The 22170-nt window shown below is 35.8% G+C and overlaps 1 protein-coding gene and 1 pseudogene across 3 annotated transcripts; both read right to left on the minus strand.

Moving 5' to 3' along the window:
• Positions 1-5076: 5076 nt before the first annotated feature.
• Positions 5077-21437, minus strand: LOC124832939 (RING/U-box superfamily protein). Of its 3 annotated transcripts, none has more exons than XM_088108412.1 (9): positions 21143-21437; positions 20243-20534; positions 19904-19955; positions 19777-19822; positions 19577-19658; positions 19338-19482; positions 19143-19245; positions 6791-6857; positions 5077-6049 (listed from the first exon to the last, which is right to left on the minus strand). In XM_088108412.1, exons 2-9 carry the CDS (start codon positions 20432-20434, stop codon positions 5480-5482), a joined length of 1257 nt encoding a protein of 418 aa, XP_087964538.1. In that variant the 5' UTR covers positions 20435-20534; positions 21143-21437; the 3' UTR covers positions 5077-5479. The 3 variants fall into 3 exon arrangements, with proteins under 3 accessions (XP_087964538.1, XP_087964537.1, XP_047163238.1); XM_088108411.1 differs by having other exon boundaries at positions 20243-20646; XM_047307282.2 differs by having other exon boundaries at positions 20243-20717.
• LOC148201404 (uncharacterized) lies at positions 14611-17547 on the minus strand (annotated as a pseudogene).
• Positions 21438-22170: the final 733 nt, after the last annotated feature.

Below are 22170 nucleotides of genomic sequence, written 5' to 3' on the forward strand. Positions count from 1 at the left end.
TCGTTGATGTGTGCGCGCGTGTCTTATTTTATTTTCTGTGACGTTTTAAAAAAATAATGATGGATGTTGAATTATTTCTCCCTTTATATTCTTTTATTAATAACTGAATTTTAGAGATTTATTTATTTTCGATGTAAAACTAATATGAAAAAATTTGAAAGGAGGACTAAATTAATCATTTACTTATTCAAGCGTGTTTCAAATAAGATTATATCTACAAAATTGTTGTTGCATTGTCTTTGTTTCTGATGACGGAAATTGACCGAGTACAGAGATAAAAATAATCAAATATTAATGCAAAAAAAAAAACATTAAAAATAATACAAATTTCTTTTGAAATTTTTTTCTGCAGTATCGCGAGAAAAAAAATCCTAAAACTCAACGTATTTTAATTCAACCATGTAAACATAGGAGTAAAATAATCAAAAAATTAATATTAAAATATTAAAGAAATAAATAAAATCAAATTAATATATTTAAATTTTGATAATTTATTTTAATAGAATTTAACTAGAGTTTACATTTTTAAAATTTTGTTAACTAAATTACTTTCAAAATTTTATTTTATAAATTATGTTCCTACTAATTAGATGGCAAAAGTATCCATTTCCGTAGTTATTTGCGGATAAAATTTGTAAGAATTGAGAAAAATTTAATAATTAGGAAATAAAGTGGTTTTAAGATTGAGTATTATTGTTTGGTAATTTTGTGTTTGATGTTTAGGTATTTCTTAGAATTATAATTTGCTTTATTAATTATTTAATGTTATTATTACTTAATTGTAATACATGATTGGTATGTTGTTAATTTGGTGATTTGTGTGTGTGTGTGTGTGATATTACTAAAGTACTGTGTTGACCTATTGATAGAAAGGTGATTTATAATTAAATGAGTGTGGATTCAATTCTAGGAAGAGAGAGAGTTCATAAAACCTTTTTTTTTGTTTATTATTTTGCCTAGAGGGAAAATAATCTTTACACTTTATTAATTGGTGTATAAATTAAATAACGGGGTGTAGGAAGTAAAAACATGCAATTTAAATTAAATAAAATAAAAGAGATAAGTGCTCAACGTGGGAGAGAAAAAAAATAGAGATTTGGATTTAAAAATATGTTATTTTAAGTGAGGGAATATTAGAAAATAAGATTTGGGTGATTTATAAATACTAATATATAGGAAAAAGGGAGCATTTGTTAAAAAACTCTAGAAACCTGCATCAAATGAAAAAGAGAGAGTTAGGGAGAGAGAAACGTTTTCTAGAAGGGAGGCAAAGGAGCTGCAGAAAACATTAATGTAAGGAGAGGTTTGTGGTGTTTTTGGAGTATAGATAAAATCCTAGAATTGGCCAAGGTATGAGGAAACTCTTTGTTTGTTGTATGATATATGTTCTTGATTATTAAACTTTGTTTTGATGCATGTGTACATGATTATGGTTATTATCATTTGCTATTATGGTTGTGTAAGAGTTTGTGTATGCATGGGGATAGAGTTTATGTTAATATTTGTGATGAGTTTTACTTATAAATGTATGTATGATTTTTGTTGGATTATTCCATAATAGGGTTTGATACTAAGGGAAAACAAAGTTATGATATTTGGGGGTTTTACCATACAAATATATGTTATAAAAGGGTATGATAATCATATGTAGAATATTGGGTTTGTTAGGATGACTCAAGTGATGTAATGTATGTATTAGAGTTTGTTTATAAGAGTATGTGAAGCTTAAATGCATGCATGATGTATTGGGTATGTTTTCTATAACGCCCCAAATTTAGGGTGTCACGAGTTGTTACAAAAACCAATAAATTTGAAACTTTTATCATAGCGCACAAACGTACTTTTCAAACATCTCATTAATTAAACATGCATAATTTATTAAAAACATAATAGTTCCAAAATCCTTATCCAACTATATTATTCAAAAATAATGAAAATAACGAGTGAAATAAAGAACTCAAATTACATTTTCTCAAAAGCTCAAACACAATAACTTTCAAAGAAAATCTCAAGTTTGCCCTGTCATCTCTCGAATCTATCATGTCTCAACAACATTTGCAATATCATCTGCTCACGTATAACATATTATATGATCATCGTCGATAATATCATTCACAACACAAACACGAAGATGTATAGGGTAAGCTACCGATAAACAATCATAAAACAAAATACTTACATACTGATTATATTAACCATAATCAAACACCCAATACATAAAAGTATTAACCATATAATTCCTAATCCTATAACACAAAACAATTCAATCATCTTAAATTACTTGATCCTTGATCCTCGATCCTCAATGTTATCACGAATATCATAAACATAGACTAACCATCTATCCTCTCAACATCCCTTGTGCTAACTACATCACATGATACCATTACTATCATCATAACATTCCTCTATAGCATTATCGTCATTATGATCATCAACACATATACCACCATGAGCCTCCACAAAACCATAACATCTTAGTGGAAAGATTCAATCTTACTCTTGTACCCCACCTCACCCACCTGTAGCCTCCCCTACAGGCCACCTATAGCCTCCCCTACAAGCCATCTGTAATCTCCCTTACAAATCATCTGTAGCCTCCCCTACAGATGTGCTCGAGTAGTCCCGCAATCCAACTAAGAAACATATATTACTGCCAAGGACAAAGAAACACCATCACCCCCACACAAGGAAGGTTCAATACCCGAACAACCCTTCCTTTGCACAAAGGCATAAGGAAGCACCTATCTCACATAAACTCAAGATTTCCGAGGTATAACAAGTAGACTTATTCCTTCACTCTTATGCTCATCAACCAAACACTCAGGTATGTCCCTACATACATTCATGCTCCAATCTCAAACACACATCAAGACTAACCCTAAGTGTAACATCCCAAATTTTGAGATGTCACAGGTTATTACAAAACCGATGAAAGTTGTCTTCCACACCAAAGTTGTCTTCCTTTTAACCAAATATTAACTTTGTTTCTAGAAGCTAGCTTTTGTTATTTATAGAGACGCCATTAATTCATATTTTCCTTACTTAGAGACCCCTCATACTCTATTTAAGGGACTCTATTTCACTTGGTAATGGGATTGAATGATTTCAGTTATATACTACTTTTTCAACGACCTTGTGTGAGGAGCTCTCCTGAGAGTAAAACTTAACCTTATCTTGAGCTAAGTCTCAAGTGACAACATTTCACCACTTATCTTAAGGGTTAGTTTGCTAGGAACCCCCTTCAAGTGACGTACTATCACCTCTTCCTTTTTTCCCTTTTTATTTCCATCCTTTCTCTATTTACTAATTTCAACTAAGTTAATGTGTTTTAAAGACTACCATCTTTTGTTATTTTATTTAATTGAATTATCCTTTCTTCTAGAACTTCAATATTCACATCTAAATAACTTTATTATGAACATAGCTTTATTATGAACATCACACCATATTTATAAAATATAACAAATATAACAAGAACTTTGTTCAATTTGTTGGCTTAGGTATGTACACCAATAATTAATACGCTAAGTTTGTTTAAAAATGAACTTTGGAAAAAATAACACCTGAAAACAATAAAAAAAAAACTATATAGGCGTTTCAATTGTTAGAAAGTATAAAATAATAGAACTTTAGGAATATTAATCGCTTCAATTCTCCGTTGCATAGAGTAAAGACGGCAATGGTATAGAGCGGATGCCGGTATCGGTTTGGCTATCTCATTTATATCATCAAAGCAAAAATCCATTCTCATCACCAAGGTTATGAAACTTTTGATGTATCCCTACTCCTATCGAGAAACTAATATACCATACTTGTTTACATATCTATCTCCTTCCTATTTCAAATATTAATTAAATATTTTATTATAAAAAAAAATCACAATAAAAAGACATAAGATTAAGTATGCAATGTTAAAATTATATACATATTTTTCTCTATTATCAAATATAAAAAAATAATTATAATTATATAAGTATCAAATAAAAATCAATTACAAAGAATAGAATATTATCAAAAGTGTACATTATAAATAAGTTATAAAATTAAAGACCAAAAGAAAAATTAATAATTTTTTTAGATTATCTAATAAATTAAAAATGTCTTAATTTAAAAGAAGAACAGATGAAGACAACTACAGATATTAGGACAATGCAGAAATTTCTCATCATAGTTACGACATATTAGAATATTACTGGCACACGGATATATTCATTTAGCATTCTTATAGAAGCTTAGTAGAGTTTGGTATTGGTTCCAATCCAGTGATCAATGAAGCCTTGGTATGCAACTATTAGTTTGTTTATAGTAACTAGACACAGTGTTCTGTATCATCATCTATTCACGATGTTAGATTCAATCCATTTACCTTTCCATCATAAAAGGCACAAGGCAAATGTTCTTGCACAACATACAATTATCATGGCCAGTAAATATGACAATATTATGGCTCTGGAATTGATGTCTACTCAGTGACATGCTAATTACACAAGTACTTGGCTGCCATATATCTCTCACGGACAATAACAATATAAGAAAAGATAAATGGACTGAAAAAGCGTAAAATTACATACCTCAGAAAAAGAGAAAATAAACACATGATAGGAGAAAAAGAAGAGAAACAGATAAACGAGATAAGCAGTTAATTACATGTGACAGGTATCAGCTGGGTAAATATCATGTCTCAAATTTAATAAAATTCACTCAATTCTCCTCCAGAGTACAGAGAACAGCTTCCTAGAGAAGTTACACAGCTTCAACGTAGAGTTTAACAAGAATTATATCCGCCTTTGATTTTTACCTATGCATGCGTAACGAAAAAAAAAAGGGAATGAGAAGACGGGAGAGAAAGCTTCTTTGGGAAACCTCGTTTTAAATCCAAAATGCTACCAAATCCACCCACATTCCTACCAATTTACGTGATGCACTAACCTCCAATTTATACCTGATGCACTAACCTCAGTGAAGAATAGTTTGTAACTCAATAAATTCATTCATAAGACCATTTATACAAAGTTCTGCAGATATTTAAGAGTCGAGCCTACAGGCATAACTTCTGTTTAAGTAAGATCTCAATGAATAGAACCACAAAGATTTCATGAAAGAAATTTAATTCCCTTACATCTTCAGTAAATGTTTAAAATGTGTCATATATTACTGTAAGAATGAAAGTACATCTATCAAAGACTAAAACTATTTACAGAAACCAATGAGGGGGACAGGGAGAAAACATTGAAGACAAGTAAAAAAAATGCCATTGAACAGCAACCTTTCACCAACTAGAATCATTCGTTTTCCTTTGACATTTATATCTATAAATTTGTGTTGGAAGAGAGATCACTACCTGATCCTTGAACAAATTGCACACAACGAGTGAACTTTCCTCAAATTCTCAACATTGGACTCGGCTTGCCAATTTACCCAAGGCAAGCGTAACCCATTTAAAAGAGATTAAACCAGTACCTCAACCAATCAAAGACTAATCCCAAGAAGCACTCTGCTCACTGGACATGGCTCGAGCTTCAGCCAAAGAGACAGCCATAGCAAGCATCATCTGTTCCTCAAAACTCTCAGGAATAATAGGTTCCGTGGCACTTTGAAGGCTTCCATCAATGTCATCAGACTGTGGCAAAGAAGATAGTTCACCACGATCATCTGCTACAATAGAGTTTGTATAGCTAGTTGCTTGTTCAGTCATCTGTGCCCCTGTGTCCCATTCACTATGACTCCTAGTCATCGCTGCATTACCATCTGGTGGCTCCTCATTGAGGTCGTCAACAGGTGGATACCTAGTCATATCCTGACCAAGTCTGTTATAAAACCTTCTAGAACTTTGCGGTGTGTTGAATGATGATACGTTTTCATTGGTGAAGCTCAGAGATGATTCTCCAGCCATTTGCTGGCGCTCAGCAAGAGCTGCAATGGCACAGGCAAGGCCTCCAGATGGAGACGAGGATGATTCGGTTACGGCCGAAACATAATGACCATCAGCTGCGTAGTGTCCAGAAGTAGCATCAGCAAAAGATAAATTTCTCTGCCTGCCATTCTCCTGCAGTTTTAATACATGTAGAGTCGATCACAATCATCAAACAAACTGGACAACACAAACCATTGAGCAGTGTTATTATAGAATTACGTTCCCTGAACCTTATATGGCACTGTGGCAGTATATCCATCATCGAATTTCATAATGTGCATATAGTTAAAGTTTCAATGTGTACTTTAAATGGTGGATATGCTACCAAGTATAGACTACACACTGAACCCAAGTCTATATAAACATTACTTGAAAAACAAGCAAAGATCTGGATTCCAGAATATGGTTGCATTACCAATAAATCTCAGTTAACCACAATCATGTAATAGAAGAAAATCTTTGTTTGAACTTTCGAATTCTATAGTAAGCTGAAAGGATGCTAACTTGCATTCAAACTAATAGATAAAAACTGAGCTTTTTTAGCATGAGTAAAAGATAGCAAACACAAACCAGCAAAAATGAGTCTCATATGGTCATTTTCTTTCATTACAAAATAATTTTACAGATGGAAAAAATAAAGAATGAGGTACACTCCATTGGAAGAATTTACTTATCTTCATCTCTATTGCAGATATTAAGAGAAAAGTAAACTGAAACTGAACAATTCCATGATTGAAAATAAAATGATATGCAATTAAATGATTTAAAAACTAGTGAACCATTATACTGCAGATAAGCGGTTATATTCCATTGCAATAACATTAAATGATTAATAGCTAAGCTAACAGGTAGCATATAATGAAAACTTTTTACCTGAATGGAAAGCCAAATTGCTTCCATGACCATAATGTCCTCAAGGTCAACATCAAATTCATCGTCTCTGCAGTTTTCAGCATTTTGGAAAAAATTAAGGTAAGTCGAAGAAGTAGTTTTCCATAATATATAAAAGAACTCATGCCTTTATTTCTATGAACAGACAAGTATTTAATAAATAAGGTCGGACTAATTGATACAGATCCACACCACAAAAACAAGCAACAAAAGAGAATAGGGAAATGAAATATAAGATAGATCTGAGATTTATTGGAAAAAGAAAATACAGCAAGATAACAAATCTTACTGCCCAGAGCAAAGCTCCTCTAGAGTAACCAACAAGGTTCACTATTCAGAAAAGCAGCAAAAGAACCCACCCCCTTCTACCCACACCTCATACCAATAACAGAAAAACATTCCTCCTCCTCCCTCCCTCCCTCCCTCCCTCCCTCTCTCTTTCCCACTTCACCAGGAAAGCTCTGATACCAATTTTAGGCACCCAGACTTTATTATTTCCTCAAAGAACTCCAAAATAGGTTTCTCTTGAACCTATCAATACCCCCTCCATGAAGTTTCACCTTGTCCTCAAGCTGAAAAGCAGAAAACTCCTTATTGATGGCAGTAGCAGCTTCCCAATTGTTTTCGATGGGTGAGAGGTGTTTTCAACTGTACTAACTACCTTCTTTCTTCCTTATTTTGTAAACTGTCTCAAACCTATCAACACCCCCTCCATGAAGATGCACCTTATCCTCAAGGTAAAAGTCTAGAAATTCTTTATGAACACAAGTAGTAGATTCCCTTAACTCCTGATTTTCCTCTTCCGAAATAAGTAGCATATGAAGCTGTTTATTTTTGCAAGTATGATAAATAAGTAGCATATGGAGCTGTTTTTTTTTTTGCAAGTATAATTAGGCCCAAACTTCTCAGCACACCTCAAGCATAAGCCTTTTTTCATCTTATCTTGCAACAATGATAGGTATTTAGACCTATAACGAAATAAGCTTTAGAAACGGCAGATCTTAATTCCAACAATACAGTAGGTTTCCTCCAATGTGGAGAAACCAAAAACACACCTTCTGGTTATTCAAGAGAACCAAACTCTTCACTCCTATTCTTTTCAGAATTTACAAAATCAATGAAAAAACTGTCAAAAACCACCTCCTAAACATACTTTTATAATAGTCAGACACAACAAAACCTACACACAGACAGTTATAATTGTCTCTCCCATTTATTGTTTCTGATCTATTTATGAGCGGGAACTCATGACTTTGGTGCAGGCTGTTCGGAAATGAAAACATTATCTCATAGGTAGTCATTTTATGATCCTCACAGACCAAAGAAGTCTGAAGTTTCTCACATATTTGAGATTGTTGACCGAAGAACAGTTCAAATGGGACTTCAAACTAATTGGTTTTGGTTGAGATTCGTTTCCACCCTGGTAAGGACAATACAGCGGCTGATGCTCTCTCTCGCAGGTCTTATTTCATGCCTATTCTGATTCTACAACCCACCCAATGGGACTCATGGGAGGAGGAATCTCATAAGGATGACAGTATGGTTTCTTCGATACAAGATTTGATGATCAATCCTAGTTCTCATGCGGGTTATGAACTTCACAAGGGATTGGTTTTACCTACGTGGTCTTCCAGCTTACCTACCATTTTTAAAGACATGCATGAGTCCCCAACAGGTGGTCACAGTGGCTATTTGCACTTTTAAGTATATTGCTGGGGTTATTTATTGGAAAGGAATGAAGAGGGATATTACGTAGTGGGTACACAAACGTGAGATTTGTCAGAAAAATAACACAGAAACCTATGCCCTTGCTATTACAAGCACAGCTATCATCTGAGCTACCACAATTGAAGAGATGAACTACATACTACTCATGTACTGACCCATTAAACCATGACCCACCATTCTCCATAAAACAGTCAACAAACACCCAAAAAGATGAACTACACCATGTAAGATCAAAACTACCCACAACCACAACTTGCGGGAAACCCCAACCTGCAACCCCAAAGGTCTAAACCCAAACCCATGTCTCTGTTTACATCTTGCACCATATAAAGAAAACCCATACTACCCATAACAGCCCCAATGCATTCCCACGAACAAATAAAAGAATCAAAGGCCTCACTGCAACAACCTATGCTCACTGCGTAGAACTATTATTATTGAATCTGGGCATGAGTACAGTATGAGAGCAGCCAAGGGACAACAATTGTTAGGTTCCTAGGTAGAGGAAACCAGGAAAACCCACTGCAACCACCTATACTCACTGAATAGATCTTGTATTATTGATTCTAGGTGTTGAAGTATAATGTCTTTATTTTATTATTAATATTAATGTTAGGGTTTTGTTAGGGGCTTCCCGCCCTTTTATCTTTCAGAACTACTGTCTTCTATAAATACAGTAGTAACTTGTATTAGACTTTCTTAATCAAAACATAAGACTATTATTTTTCTCTCAACTTCAAGTTGGTATTAGAGCCCATGGTTCAGGCTTGGTGACCGGGCTCAGTCGAGTACGTCCCTCCATGATCAGGTGAAGCCTTGGCAGATGGCCAGTGGCAGATAGCCTGGAAGTGAATCATGAGAGATGGAGAACAAGAGATGCTCAATGTTTGACCATGGATTGTGAAAGAGAAGTGATGACCATGGTCTACTCGAGGATAAGAAAAAGACTTCCGCTGTAGGACAGTCCTTTGTTTGAGGGGAGGATGTTGGGTACAAACAAAGTCCCAAATCAGGTAAAATAAGAGAAGGACATGGGTTTATAAACACATAAGATATCTCCATTGGTAAGAGGCCTTTTGGAGTGGTACCAAAAACAAATCCGTGAGGGCTTGGCCCAAAGCGGACAATATCTTACCAGTGTGGAGATCTATGTGTGTGTGTTGTCCCTCTATCATTTCCGCCGTTCGCTCCGCCGTCGCCGCCCAACGTCGCTTTCTCTGGCGAAGTCAAGGGTTAGGTGCACCTTGAGAAGCGCAACCCAACCCTGATGATCCTGTCCTCCGAAGCCTCCGCACCAGACGCCACGCGCCTCTTCTTTTCGGCCCGTTCGCCGCCGCCGCCCAACGTCGTTTTCTCCAGCGAAGTCAAGGGTTAGGTGCGCCTTGAGAAGCGCAACCCAACCCTGGTGGTCCCGTCCTTCAAAGCCTTCGCACCAGCCGCCACGCGCTGCTTCTTTCCGGCCAATCTCGACCGCGGGTTCTGCACGCGCTGCCTTCCCGGTGTCGGAGTTACATCGCGTCACTGCAGATCGTCTTGTCGGGGCTTCTTGAGTGTGTTTTGGTTCCTGTTTCTCTGTTTCGTTGGCTTGGGCTCATACCTAGGGTTTTCTCCCTCGTGTTTTTGAAACCCTAAGTCCCATTTCTTCTCACACTTTTAAAATGGCTTCTTCTACTGGAAGTAATTCCTCTTTATCTGCTACCCCTATCATTACATCTGCAAAACTGAATTGGAAAAATTATTTATCATGGTCCTCTGCTGTAGAATTGTGGTTTCTTGGTCAAGGACACCATAATCACCTTGAACAAGATATTTCTATGGTCCTAGATGAAGAAAAATCCTAATGGCAGAAATTAGACTTTCAATTATGTGTTGTTTTGTGGCAATTGGTTGAGCAAGAGGTTCTAGATAACATGCTCCTCTTTTTGGAAAAGGGCCCAAGATATTTTTGCTAATGATGTACAATGTCTTTTCGATGCAACCCAAAGAGAAACTTCTCTCAAACAAGTCAACCATGATATGGTTTCCCATGTAGCAAAAGCTCGGGCTACGGTAGAAGAGTTAAAGAACTTCTTTGTAGCTGATTCATTAGAAAATCTCAACAAAAAGCTTGACAAGTTTTACATGGTCCTAATTTTGAAAAGTTTACACTCTGCTTTTGATCATGTACGTGATCAAGTTTTACCTGGTATCAAATCATGTCGATGGATGGCTTAGTTACTCGACTCCTTCGGGTACCTACATTGGTAAAAGATGAGAATTTAAGTGATGCTATTGAAACATCAGCAATGGTGACACTGCGAGGAAGAGGAGGAGGTAGGAGCAATCGAGAAGGACGTGGTGGTCGAAGTGGACGTCCTCAATGATCATATTGTAAGAGAATGGGTCATACCCAAGATAAATGTTATTCCTTGCATGGCTTTCCAGACAAAGCTACTCATGTGTCTAAATCTGATAATTCAGAATCTAGAATTTCTAATGAAGAGTACCAAGAGTTTTTGAGGTACAGGTCTGAAAAATCTTCTAATCTTGGCCAATCCTCCTCAATGCCAAATGTTTAAACTGCCTGCATCTCTTAATCTGTGGAAGGTCATAGTCCATGGATTCTTGACTCAGGTGCCTCAGATCATATCTCCGGTAACATCCCTTCATTTTCTTCCATGTCCTCTCCGAAAACTCCTCATTTCATTATTGTTGCCAATGGATCCAAAGTTGCATCTCAGGGGATTGGCAAAGTTTCCTTATCTCCTTCACTAAAATTGAATTATGTTTTGTTTATTCCTCATTGTGCTTACAATTTAATCTCTTTGAGTCGATTGACTCGTTCCTTAAATTGTTATGTAACCTTTTCTGCTAATTCCTTTGTAATACAGGAACATGGTACGGGTCATCTAATTGGAGAAGGACATGAGTCACGAGGATTTTATTTCTTAAAACCTCTCCTCAGTTTCCTGTTTTAACTTCATCCCCAAAACTTTTGCATGATCGATTGGGCCACCAAGCTTATCTAAGTTGAAGATGATGGTTCCAAGTCTCAAACACATTCAAGTCTTAGATTGTGAGTCTTGCCAGTTAGGAAAACATGTTAGATCTTCCTATCCTAAAAAGTCTGAGACGCGATGTAATTTTTGCTTTTCAACTATTCACTCTGATATTTGGGGACCAAGTCGTGTTACTTATTTTGGTTTTAATTATTTCGTAACCTTCATTGATGAATTTTCTTGATGTACTTGGGTTTATTTAATGAAAGAGAGATCTGAACTTTTGGCAATATTTGTGTCTTTTTTTAATGAAATTAAGAACTAATTTGGGAAGACAATTAAAATCCTCAGAAGTAATAATGCTAAGGAATACTTTTCTGCAGTATTTTCTTCATTCTTATCTTCCCAAGGAATTTTACACTAGTCAACATGTCCCCACACTCCGCAACAAAATGGCATTGCAGAGAGAAAGAATAGACATCTCATTGAAACTGCACGCTCCCTGATGTTGAATACTAATGTTCTTGTTCATCATTGGGGTGATGTAGTCCTTACTGCCTGTTTTCTAATCAATAGGATGCCTTCTTCCGCTCTTGAGAATAAAGTCCCTCACTCTGTTATTTTTCCCAATGACCCTCTTTTCCATGTCTCTCCTCGTATATTTGGGTGTTCTTGTTTTGTTCATAATGCTTCTCCAGGTCTTGATAAACTCTCTGCAAAAGCTATTAAGTGTGTCTTTTTGGGATACTCTCGCCTTCAGAAAGGGTATAAATGTTATTCTCCCTCAACCAAGAGGTATTATATGTTTGCTGATGTCATATTCTTTGAAGATACACCTTTTTTCTTGTCCTCCATGGAGGACCGTTCATTTGTTCAACAAATGTTTCCTCTACCATCATGTGATCCCTTGGTTACTCCTACTTCTTTACCTCAAACTCAAAATGCAAATGACATTGTTCCTCCACCTCTTCTGACATATCAACGTCGGACACAATCTCAAACTCAGAACACTGAAGATCCTCGAGACTCAGATCCTCCTTCATCAGATTCCCAAACCATGGATACTTCATCCTCTTCACCCTCTCTTGACTCAGATAATAATTGGCCTATTGTCCTTCGAAAAGGTATTCGCTCTACTCGTAATCCTTATCCTGTTTATAATATTTTGAGTTATCATCGTTTGTCTCCTCCATATTTCTCCTTTGTTTCTTCCTTATCTTCCATTAAGGTTCCTAATAATGTTCATGAGGCACTTGGTCATCCTGGATGGCAACAAGCCATGATTGATGAAATGCAGGCACTTGAACACAATGGCACTTGGGACCTTGTTCCTCTTCCTCCTGGTAAGAAGCCTGTTGGTTGTAGATGGGTCTATGCTATTAAGGTTGGTCCTACTGGTGCAATCGATCGTCTCAAAGCTTGTCTAGTAGCTAAGGGATATACTCAAGTCTATGGCCTCGACTATTGTGATACATTTTCTCCTGTGGCTAAAACCAGTATTGTTCGTATTTTGCTTGCTATGGCTGTCATTCGTCATTGACCCCTTTACCAGTTGGACATTAAAAATGTCTTTCTTCATGGTGATCTAGAAGAAGAGATATACATGGAGCAACCTCCTGGGTTTGTTGCTCAGGGGGAGTTTGGGTTAGTTTGTAAATTACATCGTTCCCTCTATGGCTTGAAGCAATCACCTCGAGTGGTTTGGTAAATTTAGTCGGGTTATGCAGAATTTTGGATTGAAACGATGTGAGGCGAATCATTCAGTATTTTATAGTCACTCTTCTCCTGATAAATGTGTTTATCTTATGGTCTATGTTGATGATATTGTCATTACAGGAAATGACGTCACTATAATTGCTCAATTAAAGAATCATTTGTTCAACCACTTTCAAACCAAAGATCTGGGTCGGCTAAAATATTTCCTTGGTATTGAAGTGGCACAATCAAAGGAAGGTGTCATCATTTCACAAAGAAAATATGCTCTTGATATTTTGGAGGAAACAGGCCTGACAAATTGCAAGCCCATTGATAGTCCTATGGACTCAAATCAAAAGTTAATGAAAGACCAAGGTGAACTTTTCTCAAACCCAGAGAGATATAGAAGGCTTGTTGGAAAACTCATCTATCTTACAATAACAAGACCTGATCTTTCTTATCCAGTGGGAGTTGTGAGTCAATTTATGCAAAATCCACATGTTGATCATTGAAATGCAGTGATTCGCATTCTCAGATATGTAAAAGGGAACCCATGACAGGGATTGTTGTATGAGGACAAGGGAAGCACTCGAGTTGAGGGATATTGTGATGCAGATTGGGCTGGTTGTCCAATTGACAGAAGATCTATCACAGGATATTGTGTTTTACTTGGAGGGAACCTTGTATCTTGGAAAAGTAAGAAATTGTTGCTCGATCTAGTGTTGAAGCTGAGTATTGATCTATGGCTCTAACTACATGTGAACTTGTGTGGATTAGACAACTCCTTCAAGAGTTGAAATTTTGTGAAAATGACCAGATGAAGTTGTACTATGACAATCAAGCCACCCTTCACATTGCTTCCAATCCAGTGTTTCATGAAAGAACAAAACACATAGAGATTGATTGTCATTTTATTAGAGAGAAGTTATTGTCAAAGGATCTTGTTACTGAGTTTGTCAACTCTAATGAACAACTCGCAGACATTCTGACCAAATTTCTAAGGGGGCCTAGAATTCAATTTATATGTTCCAAGCTTGGTGCATATGATCTATATGCTCCAGCTTGAGGGGGAGTGTTGAAGTATAATGTCTTTATTTTATTATTAATATTTATGTTAGGGTTTTGTTAGGGGCTTCCCGCCCTTTTATCTTTCAGAACTACTGTCTTCTATAAATACAGTAGTAAGTTGTATCAGACTTTCTTAATCAAAATATGAGACTATTCATTTTCTCTCAACTTCAAGTCTAGGCAACAAGTACAGCATGAATGCAGCCAAGGGACAATGTTTCCTTCACACAAGATGCCAATGATCCTACCAACACTTCTCCAAACTTTCCAAAACGTCCCTGCATACAAAGACCCCCCTATATATAAAAAGTCTCACTCCACCTAACAATCCAACTAACTACTACTATATATTTTCCTCCTAACATACACATTACATATCCTCTCATTACACGCCGCTGCAAAAACAACCTTGTCCTCAAGGTTAAAGTCTAGAACCTGATCCTTAATTGTTGCAACAACTTTCCACGAGGCTACCTCAAGGCTTCCTTTCTGCCCTTGGATTAACCCTTGCTGCAAGACTTGATCTCCCATTAGCCAATTCATCAAACTTGGGGAAGATTCATCAGCTTTGGTGGCCTTCTTCCCATCATCTTCTTCAGTTTGGTAATATGAGCTATCAAAAAACCTCCCCACATAAAGTGGCGGATATTACAGAACAGCAGCCACTGCACTTGTCTGTGATACTTTAACTTTTCTGGATACTGTAAAGGATTCTGCTTCCATACTTTCCTCCTTTTGCCCCTGATTGGAGTAGTGAAAGGAGGAGACAAGTACTTACTTTTCTTCCTTTCTCTAGACAAACTACCCTTCCTGTTTCGTTCTTCACTCTTCCCTTCATCAAAAATTTGTTTCTTCTCCTTTGACTACAGCCATGAGCCAATGCTACCACTGTTTTCCTTGGCAGAATGTTCAACACCTGACACCTTTTCTCTTCTTTGCACCATTTAAGCCAATTGCTTCCACCTCCCTACTTGCTGTATGAACATCTTTGTCCTTCCCCATAATTTCAGCAATGCTTTTCTGCTTCCTTACATGGTTCGATATTCTCCCAGAAAGCCCTAGAGAATGACCCAGCTCATCAAATGGTCCTTAGGTCGGGGTTTCCATAGTACTTTTACTGTTCTCTACAGCAACGGTTTCATCCATTAGACCATTTCCCATTCCAGGCACCAGCTAAGTATCCATAAATTCAGGTAATTTATGCCCTTTTGACAAATAATACGCAGAAAGTCAAGCCTTTAAGATCTCCAGCTCCATAATAATACTATCACTATCAATAACTCGTGCAATTCAATTCACATGAGAAAGTAATTCTGCTGGTTTAAATTGACTATATAAAAGTCTATCTATGCCAACTTCTAGCACAACTCCTTTCTTGATTCTAGGATTTTTCCCCAATATGAGAGTAGATTCTGAGCCTGTTCACTTGTCAACGACTAAAAGACTCAGCTTCATAAACAGAAGCCTTCCAACCTCACTTGCTGCTTCTTGTACACCATTGGAAAAATCAATGCAACTACTCTGTTTAACCCTCTCATCAATGTTGTCCCCAAAACGCTTTAACTGTGATGGATGACACCAAGCAAAGGTTCCATGCCCAAAGTAGGTAACCAGAGGTCTATTCTTTTGTTCCTGTTTCAATGCGTCATCATATGCACCAGATGGGTCATAAATTCGGCCAGGCCAACAAGGTTTACTCTTGGCTAGTCCCCAACCAAAATCACCAACAACAAAACCATACCGTTCATCTCTCAAGTCCTCCACGTCTACCACCATGTTCTCACTTGTTTCTGCCATTGGATCCCCTATAGTCACAATGTTCTCAGAACAATCTTTGTCTTTTTCTACCTCTTCACTACCTCCCCCTGTCTTTTGCTTCCTCAACACCAACCACTTTTGAACCATCCACACTCAAAACAACCACATCTTCTACTTTATTCTCGGAAACTGTAGTCACCATGTTCTCACCACTTCTTTCCTCTGTCTTCACCCTCCTTCACTGTTTTAACATACGCACCAAGACCCACCACACTCTCCCCACTAAAATCAGAAGCTTTTGCAACTTCACTCTGAGAAGCAAGAGTCACAACATTCTCATCACAGTCTTCACCTGATGTATTTTCACAACCAACCTTTGTAAAATTATCCACCCATAGAGCAGCAGCTTTTGCACCTTTCTCAGAAGCAACATCAACCATGTCACTGCACTTATTATCAGCCCGTAACCCACCATAAGAATACCTATGCAGGTGATTGGATCCAGTCTCTGGTTCAACATAGACACCCTAACAACCCAACAACTCCTACCAGATAACACCACACTTGTATTTGTGTTCTTGCTCTCCAAACCCATAGCCAAATACTCAGCCATGTCCATATTGGGGGTGTTGGTGATATCTTATTTTTCTTGCATAGGGCCTGCCACTTTGTCAAGAAATTCTCCCCCAACTGATTTTCTGATATTGGATTTACCAGAGACACCAGTATCTTGAATTCTTGGATGACTTTTTCCCCACTCCAGTCCTTGTCACTAATGCCAAACTCTCTAATAACATGTTTTTCCTGTTTCCTTCAACTATCCTTAATTGAGTTGTTGCAAGATCTTCCCAAGAAAGGTTCTTGGATTTTTGTTGCCAGGTCTTGAACCCCTGGACTGCATTTTCTTCCATGCTATTGATGGTTAGGTGTACTTCTGTTGTTCCTGTGATGTTCTGACTTCAAAAAAATTTGTTGCCCTCGTTGTGTGTGACCTTAGGTGCCATTCCCTTCAAATATGGACAACTCCCCTATTTTTATCCAGCACTTCTGGATTTCCTCCCATTCTTCTTCAGTTTCATTCCTTTTTCCTATTCTATCTCCATTAAACTCACGTTGTAGGACTATGTACTCTTTCTAATTCCACAGACTAGAAAGAGAGAAACTTAAAGCCAAGTCTTCATAAATGTCTACCCGTGTGAGTAATGTGTCAAATCTTTCAAGATAATCCATCAAGGCTCCTTCTTGCTTTAATCTTGCCAAATCTACAACCGGATCATCAAAAGCACCGGAATCAAATTTTGTTTCCTGTATCTTTAATGATTTGCTGCCAAGATTTCCCTTTGTTCTTAATATTCTACATGTAAAGGCTTTGCCATCCGTGGACAATAACGGTAAATGGCATCATTGATTTTCAGGGGTTCCCTCTAACTCAAAAAATTGTTCTACCTTAGGTTTCTATTCGTGAATCGTTTTTCCATGTTAAATCATGAACCAATCTTATTATGAATACTAAGATAGATAATATGTATAACCTAAAAGATAAAATAAACAAAATCCTTAAACAATCACTAATTTTTATTAAAAAATAAATAAATATAACAAAAATTGTATATTAATTTTAAAAAACTGAAAATGAATCCTTAAATTAAAACTAAGTTTATATTAAAAAATATAAGAATAAATATATACTAATTTAAATAATATTGAGAATTTTTTATAAAAGAACTAAAATAAAAAGAAAATATTAAACAACTAATTTTATATAAAAAGAATAAAAAATATAATAACATTTATATATTAATTTAAACAATAACTATTATTTTGAGATAATATTATTGTTTTATAAAAAAACAAAATAAAAAATAACATTAAAAAAGACTGTCACTACAAAACTCTCCAAAAACCTATTGACGACTTCCATATTCTCCAAGTTCATGGGTTCATATTCTACCATGTTGATTTTCTCTCCCTTCTTTATTCATCTACTCCCAGGTTCATCTTCTCTCATCTTCTCCTATCCTCTTTACACTGTTTGTCTTTTTTATTGGTACTATTCTCTAATTTTCATATCCTTTGTTATTCATCTTTTCCGCTAAACTTTCATCTTCGCTGAGATTATTGGCCTATGTGTTTCTTCCTGATTTTTTCTTTTATTGTTCCTTCATCACAACTTGTATGTACAAGAAACTGAATCATGAATCACAGATTCAAATCCGATTCACCAAATCATGTTACGATTCCGGCTACAAAACGATTCATCAAACCATGTTATGGCAGGGAAAGAAGTTTGTATCAAATCGTGATTCAAATCATTCAATTCTTATGATTCTAACTACACTGCTTACAATAGCAAAATACTAAATTGTAGACAGTAGCAATACAAAATGTTATATTAGTTCATATATGAATTCAACTTACATATGGACTTATGCCCTTCACACAACTAAATTTAGACAAGTTATTTGTTAGAATATTTACCCTATTTATCATGATTATATTATGTCTAGGATTACCCTATTTATCATGATTATATTGTGTTTAGGATTATTCTATTTATCATGATTATATTGTGTCTAGGTTACCCTATTTATCATGATTATATTGTGTCTAGGTTACCCTATCAATTTATTTTTATAAATAGAAGATTATGAGGGATCAATCAAGCCCTCAAGAATTATTTCTTTTCAATCTCAAGTTTATTATTATAGTGAGTCCAGAATCTCCATACAAACAATAGGTATGTTTCTCATAACCTTAGTGGTCTAAAGCACCAACCGACTATAGGCACAGGATCAGATACTACTGGCTCAATTCAAATAACACTGAGAAGATTATTTTTCTCATTCTTAATGGAGTTAAAATTGGATTAGCATAGTATAATCCAACTGGTACAATATTCATTGGAAAATATAACATGCAAAGGGCTTGCAGTAAGTTTGAAGCAATGTTAATTAAAGATTTAACACAACAACCCATTTTCTTCCTATTGTTTAATTAAAGAGTTAATACCCTAAGTCCGTAAGAAAAACATTGGATGATACAAATGCTATGACATGAATAATAGAAATTTAGGAAATTGAGGGGTAGAGCAAAGAAGGATGGCATACCTATTGGTCCTAGTGGTTGCATTTGGTCTAACCATTGATGTGGCACTTGAGTCTTGAGAAGAAACAATTTCATCATGTTCAACAGAAATTGAAGATGCAGACACTACAAGATTGAAATAAGAATAACTTTTACAACTAGAATTACTCACACTCACATATATACAGATGAAATCCAAAACTGTATTGATAGATTACCTGCATTTGAACTGTATTCAACATCTGCAACTGCCACATTTACATTTGAGGAGCTCATTTCTAGTCTTTTGTGCATTTTTTCCTCTTCATCCTGAAGTTCCTGCTGCCGGATTCTAATTTTTGCCTCAATAACACGCTGCTCTTCCTGAATAATTGAGAATGCACATGAACTTGATTCGTGATGAAAACATTTCTGAATGCACTCCTAAAATCAATAACCATGTAAGCTAACAACTTACAATCTGTTCCAATCCCTTCTCTTCTTTTGATTTCACACCACGATACTCCACAGCATAATTTGCTGTTTTACAGAAGGGACATCTTGTGTTGTTAAGACAAACAACTATTTAATTTTAAAGCAGCAAGATGATAGTTGTTAGAACAACAGTTATGAGTTACATCTTCATATTGAAAGCAAACATCTAGTAATGCAGGATACTGTGTAGGTCGAGTGGAATTTGGAACTTTCATCTGTAGAAAGCACTCTGAAAAAAGGAAAACAATTAGGTTGCATACAAATGCTATAGACAAAATATATACCCAATGAAGAAAAACCAAACAATTACCTGTACAAATGCTCTTTGTGCAACATCTTGATCGGTTTAGACTTGGATAATACTAAATTAGGGAAAAAAATACAATGGAATGGGGATATTAGAAAGTCATACGTGAAGTTCGCAACGTTAAATAGACTTTAAGGAAACAAGGATAAAAATCAGTCCAGAAAATAACTCCATCAGTTTGTTTCAATTTGAAATAAAAAAAAGGTGGTCCAGAGGTCATATTTTGCAGTCCTACGTAGGTGTGCACAGTTGAATTGACTCATTTGACCATTTAAAAAACGTAAATTAACAGCAGAGTGAAATGTAGAAAAAAAATATGAAGGAATGATATAGAAACCAGACCAGAAAGCAGATAGGGCACTCTTCACGGTCATAGGCACTTTCTTCATCTCCAGGATAGCAAGGTGCTAGCTTAGATTCAAGTATTAGCTTCCTCAGCTTCTTATGATCCACGTCTTTATGATTATACAACCCTTGCGGTCTAGTATACTTCTCATCTACCACTTGTCTCCTCCTCCCAAGTTTATTACCCATGAACAAAAGTCAATCCTTTTTGTCTGCCGACTATGTTCCAAACTCTCGAAAAAAATAAACCACACAACAACGACAACAACGAATGCAACAAACCTTCCTGCTGTATAAAAACCACTCACTCAGCCACATAAAGAAATCATCCGCACTCAAATCCAGATTGAATTAACGACAGACTCAACCAACAACAGCAATTATACAGCCTAATCCACCATCTACAACACAATCACAGACAAAAAAAATGTCATTCTTCTCGATTCAGTTGCAGATACACATCACGAAACCCCTGCAGCAGTTAATAAAGAAAGCATACACATAAGAAAAATCACCCAAACAGAAAAAAAAAAAAACTCAACCATTTACAATAGAACAATTGAAACTCTCAACCATTTCGAAATTCCACACAATCCATCGGCAAAACACGTAGCATAATGCATCCGCACACCCAACCCAATCGAAACACGAAAATCCCCCAATTCAAAAACAATGCTCACAGTTCAGCACACCAAAAACGAGAATTGGAAACTCGCAACCAATCAAAAGCCGCAGGGCAGTGAACTCGTGGTTCGAAACCAATTCAAATTGACAGTCAGCGAGAGAAAGAACCCTAATTGGAAGTGTGCAGAACTCCATTGGGGAAGGCAGGCGCGTTGGAAAACAAGGAAACAGCAAGAAATAAATGGAAAAGAGGAAAGAGAAGGGAGAGAATACCAATTGGTCGGAAACCTAAAGTTGCAGAAGTGAAGCAGCACTTTTCTTCAGCATGAAGAAGAAGAAGAAGATGAAGTTGATGAAAGGGTTTGGGGACAGTAAGAGAGAAGAAAGGGAAGAAAAAGAGAAGAGAAGAGCGAAATTGGAATCGGAAAAAGAAGCTTAAATGGTTGCAGAAAAGAAAACAGGAGAAAGAGAAGAGAAAAGAGGGGAGGGAAGGAAGGTGTAGTAAAGGAGCAAAGAATAATCTGCTTCAGTTCCTTCCTATGCCAATGCCATTCACCTGCTTTCACGCGCTCTGCTCTTCGCGTCTTTCTTACCCGCTCTATCCTTTTTCTTGTAAAAAATATTAATAAAGATATGTTGGGTCATTGAAGAATGGATTTAAAAAATATCAATGGAACATAAGTCGTGAGAGAATAAATTTTGACTATTACTTCAAAGGGACAAGGAACACCGATAAATTCAATGGTCTTTACATAGATTAAAAGATATATTGCTATGAAAAATGTGAAAAAAAAAATAAGAATCCATTTCTATATAATTGTAGATTACCAATGAAAACATACAAAAACGGTTATTGTAAATATTTTATTGAGTTAAATATTTAATATTTATAATATGTATACATAATTGATAATTTTTTATAAAGGATTTGTATAGAGAGGAAGAAAAATATTTAGCTTAATAATGGACAAAAATTTTAAATAGTAAAATAGAAACGAGAGAATGAATAGAAGAAAGGAAATGGAAAATAATAAATTAAAATTTTACCACAAATTAATTATCATGTTATATTAATTATTGTTATTATTATTATAAATATATGTTCAGAGATAAATTCATTAATGCATGATAATGGAAAAGTTTATAAACAGATATAATAATTTCATTTTTTATTTTATAACTCTAAGCAATTTTTCTATATTCTTTTTCTAGTCTCTTTCTGACTAATATTAGTCTATGTTACATTCCAAAATTTAAGATGAGAAATAAGTAAAAGAATATTATATGATTAAGATAAATAC

Source organism: Vigna umbellata, chromosome 3 (assembly GCF_029865625.1).
Source record: "Vigna umbellata cultivar VRB3 chromosome 3, Vumbellata_1.0, whole genome shotgun sequence".
NCBI lineage: Eukaryota > Viridiplantae > Streptophyta > Magnoliopsida > Fabales > Fabaceae > Vigna > Vigna umbellata.

What these genes read in the sequence shown, in the direction of transcription:
- LOC124832939 (XM_088108412.1), bottom strand. Translation starts at nt 20,434, where the DNA reads ATGGGTAATAAACTTGGGAGGAGGAGACAAGTGGTAGATGAGAAGTAT. An exon ending in AATTCCACTCGACCTACACA is followed by an intron (nt 19,659 to 19,776) that starts GTATCCTGCATT and finishes TAACAACACAAG; the next exon opens with ATGTCCCTTCTGTAAAACAG. An exon ending in CAATTTGGCTTTCCATTCAG is followed by an intron (nt 6,050 to 6,790) that starts GTAAAAAGTTTT and finishes TTAAAACTGCAG; the next exon opens with GAGAATGGCAGGCAGAGAAA.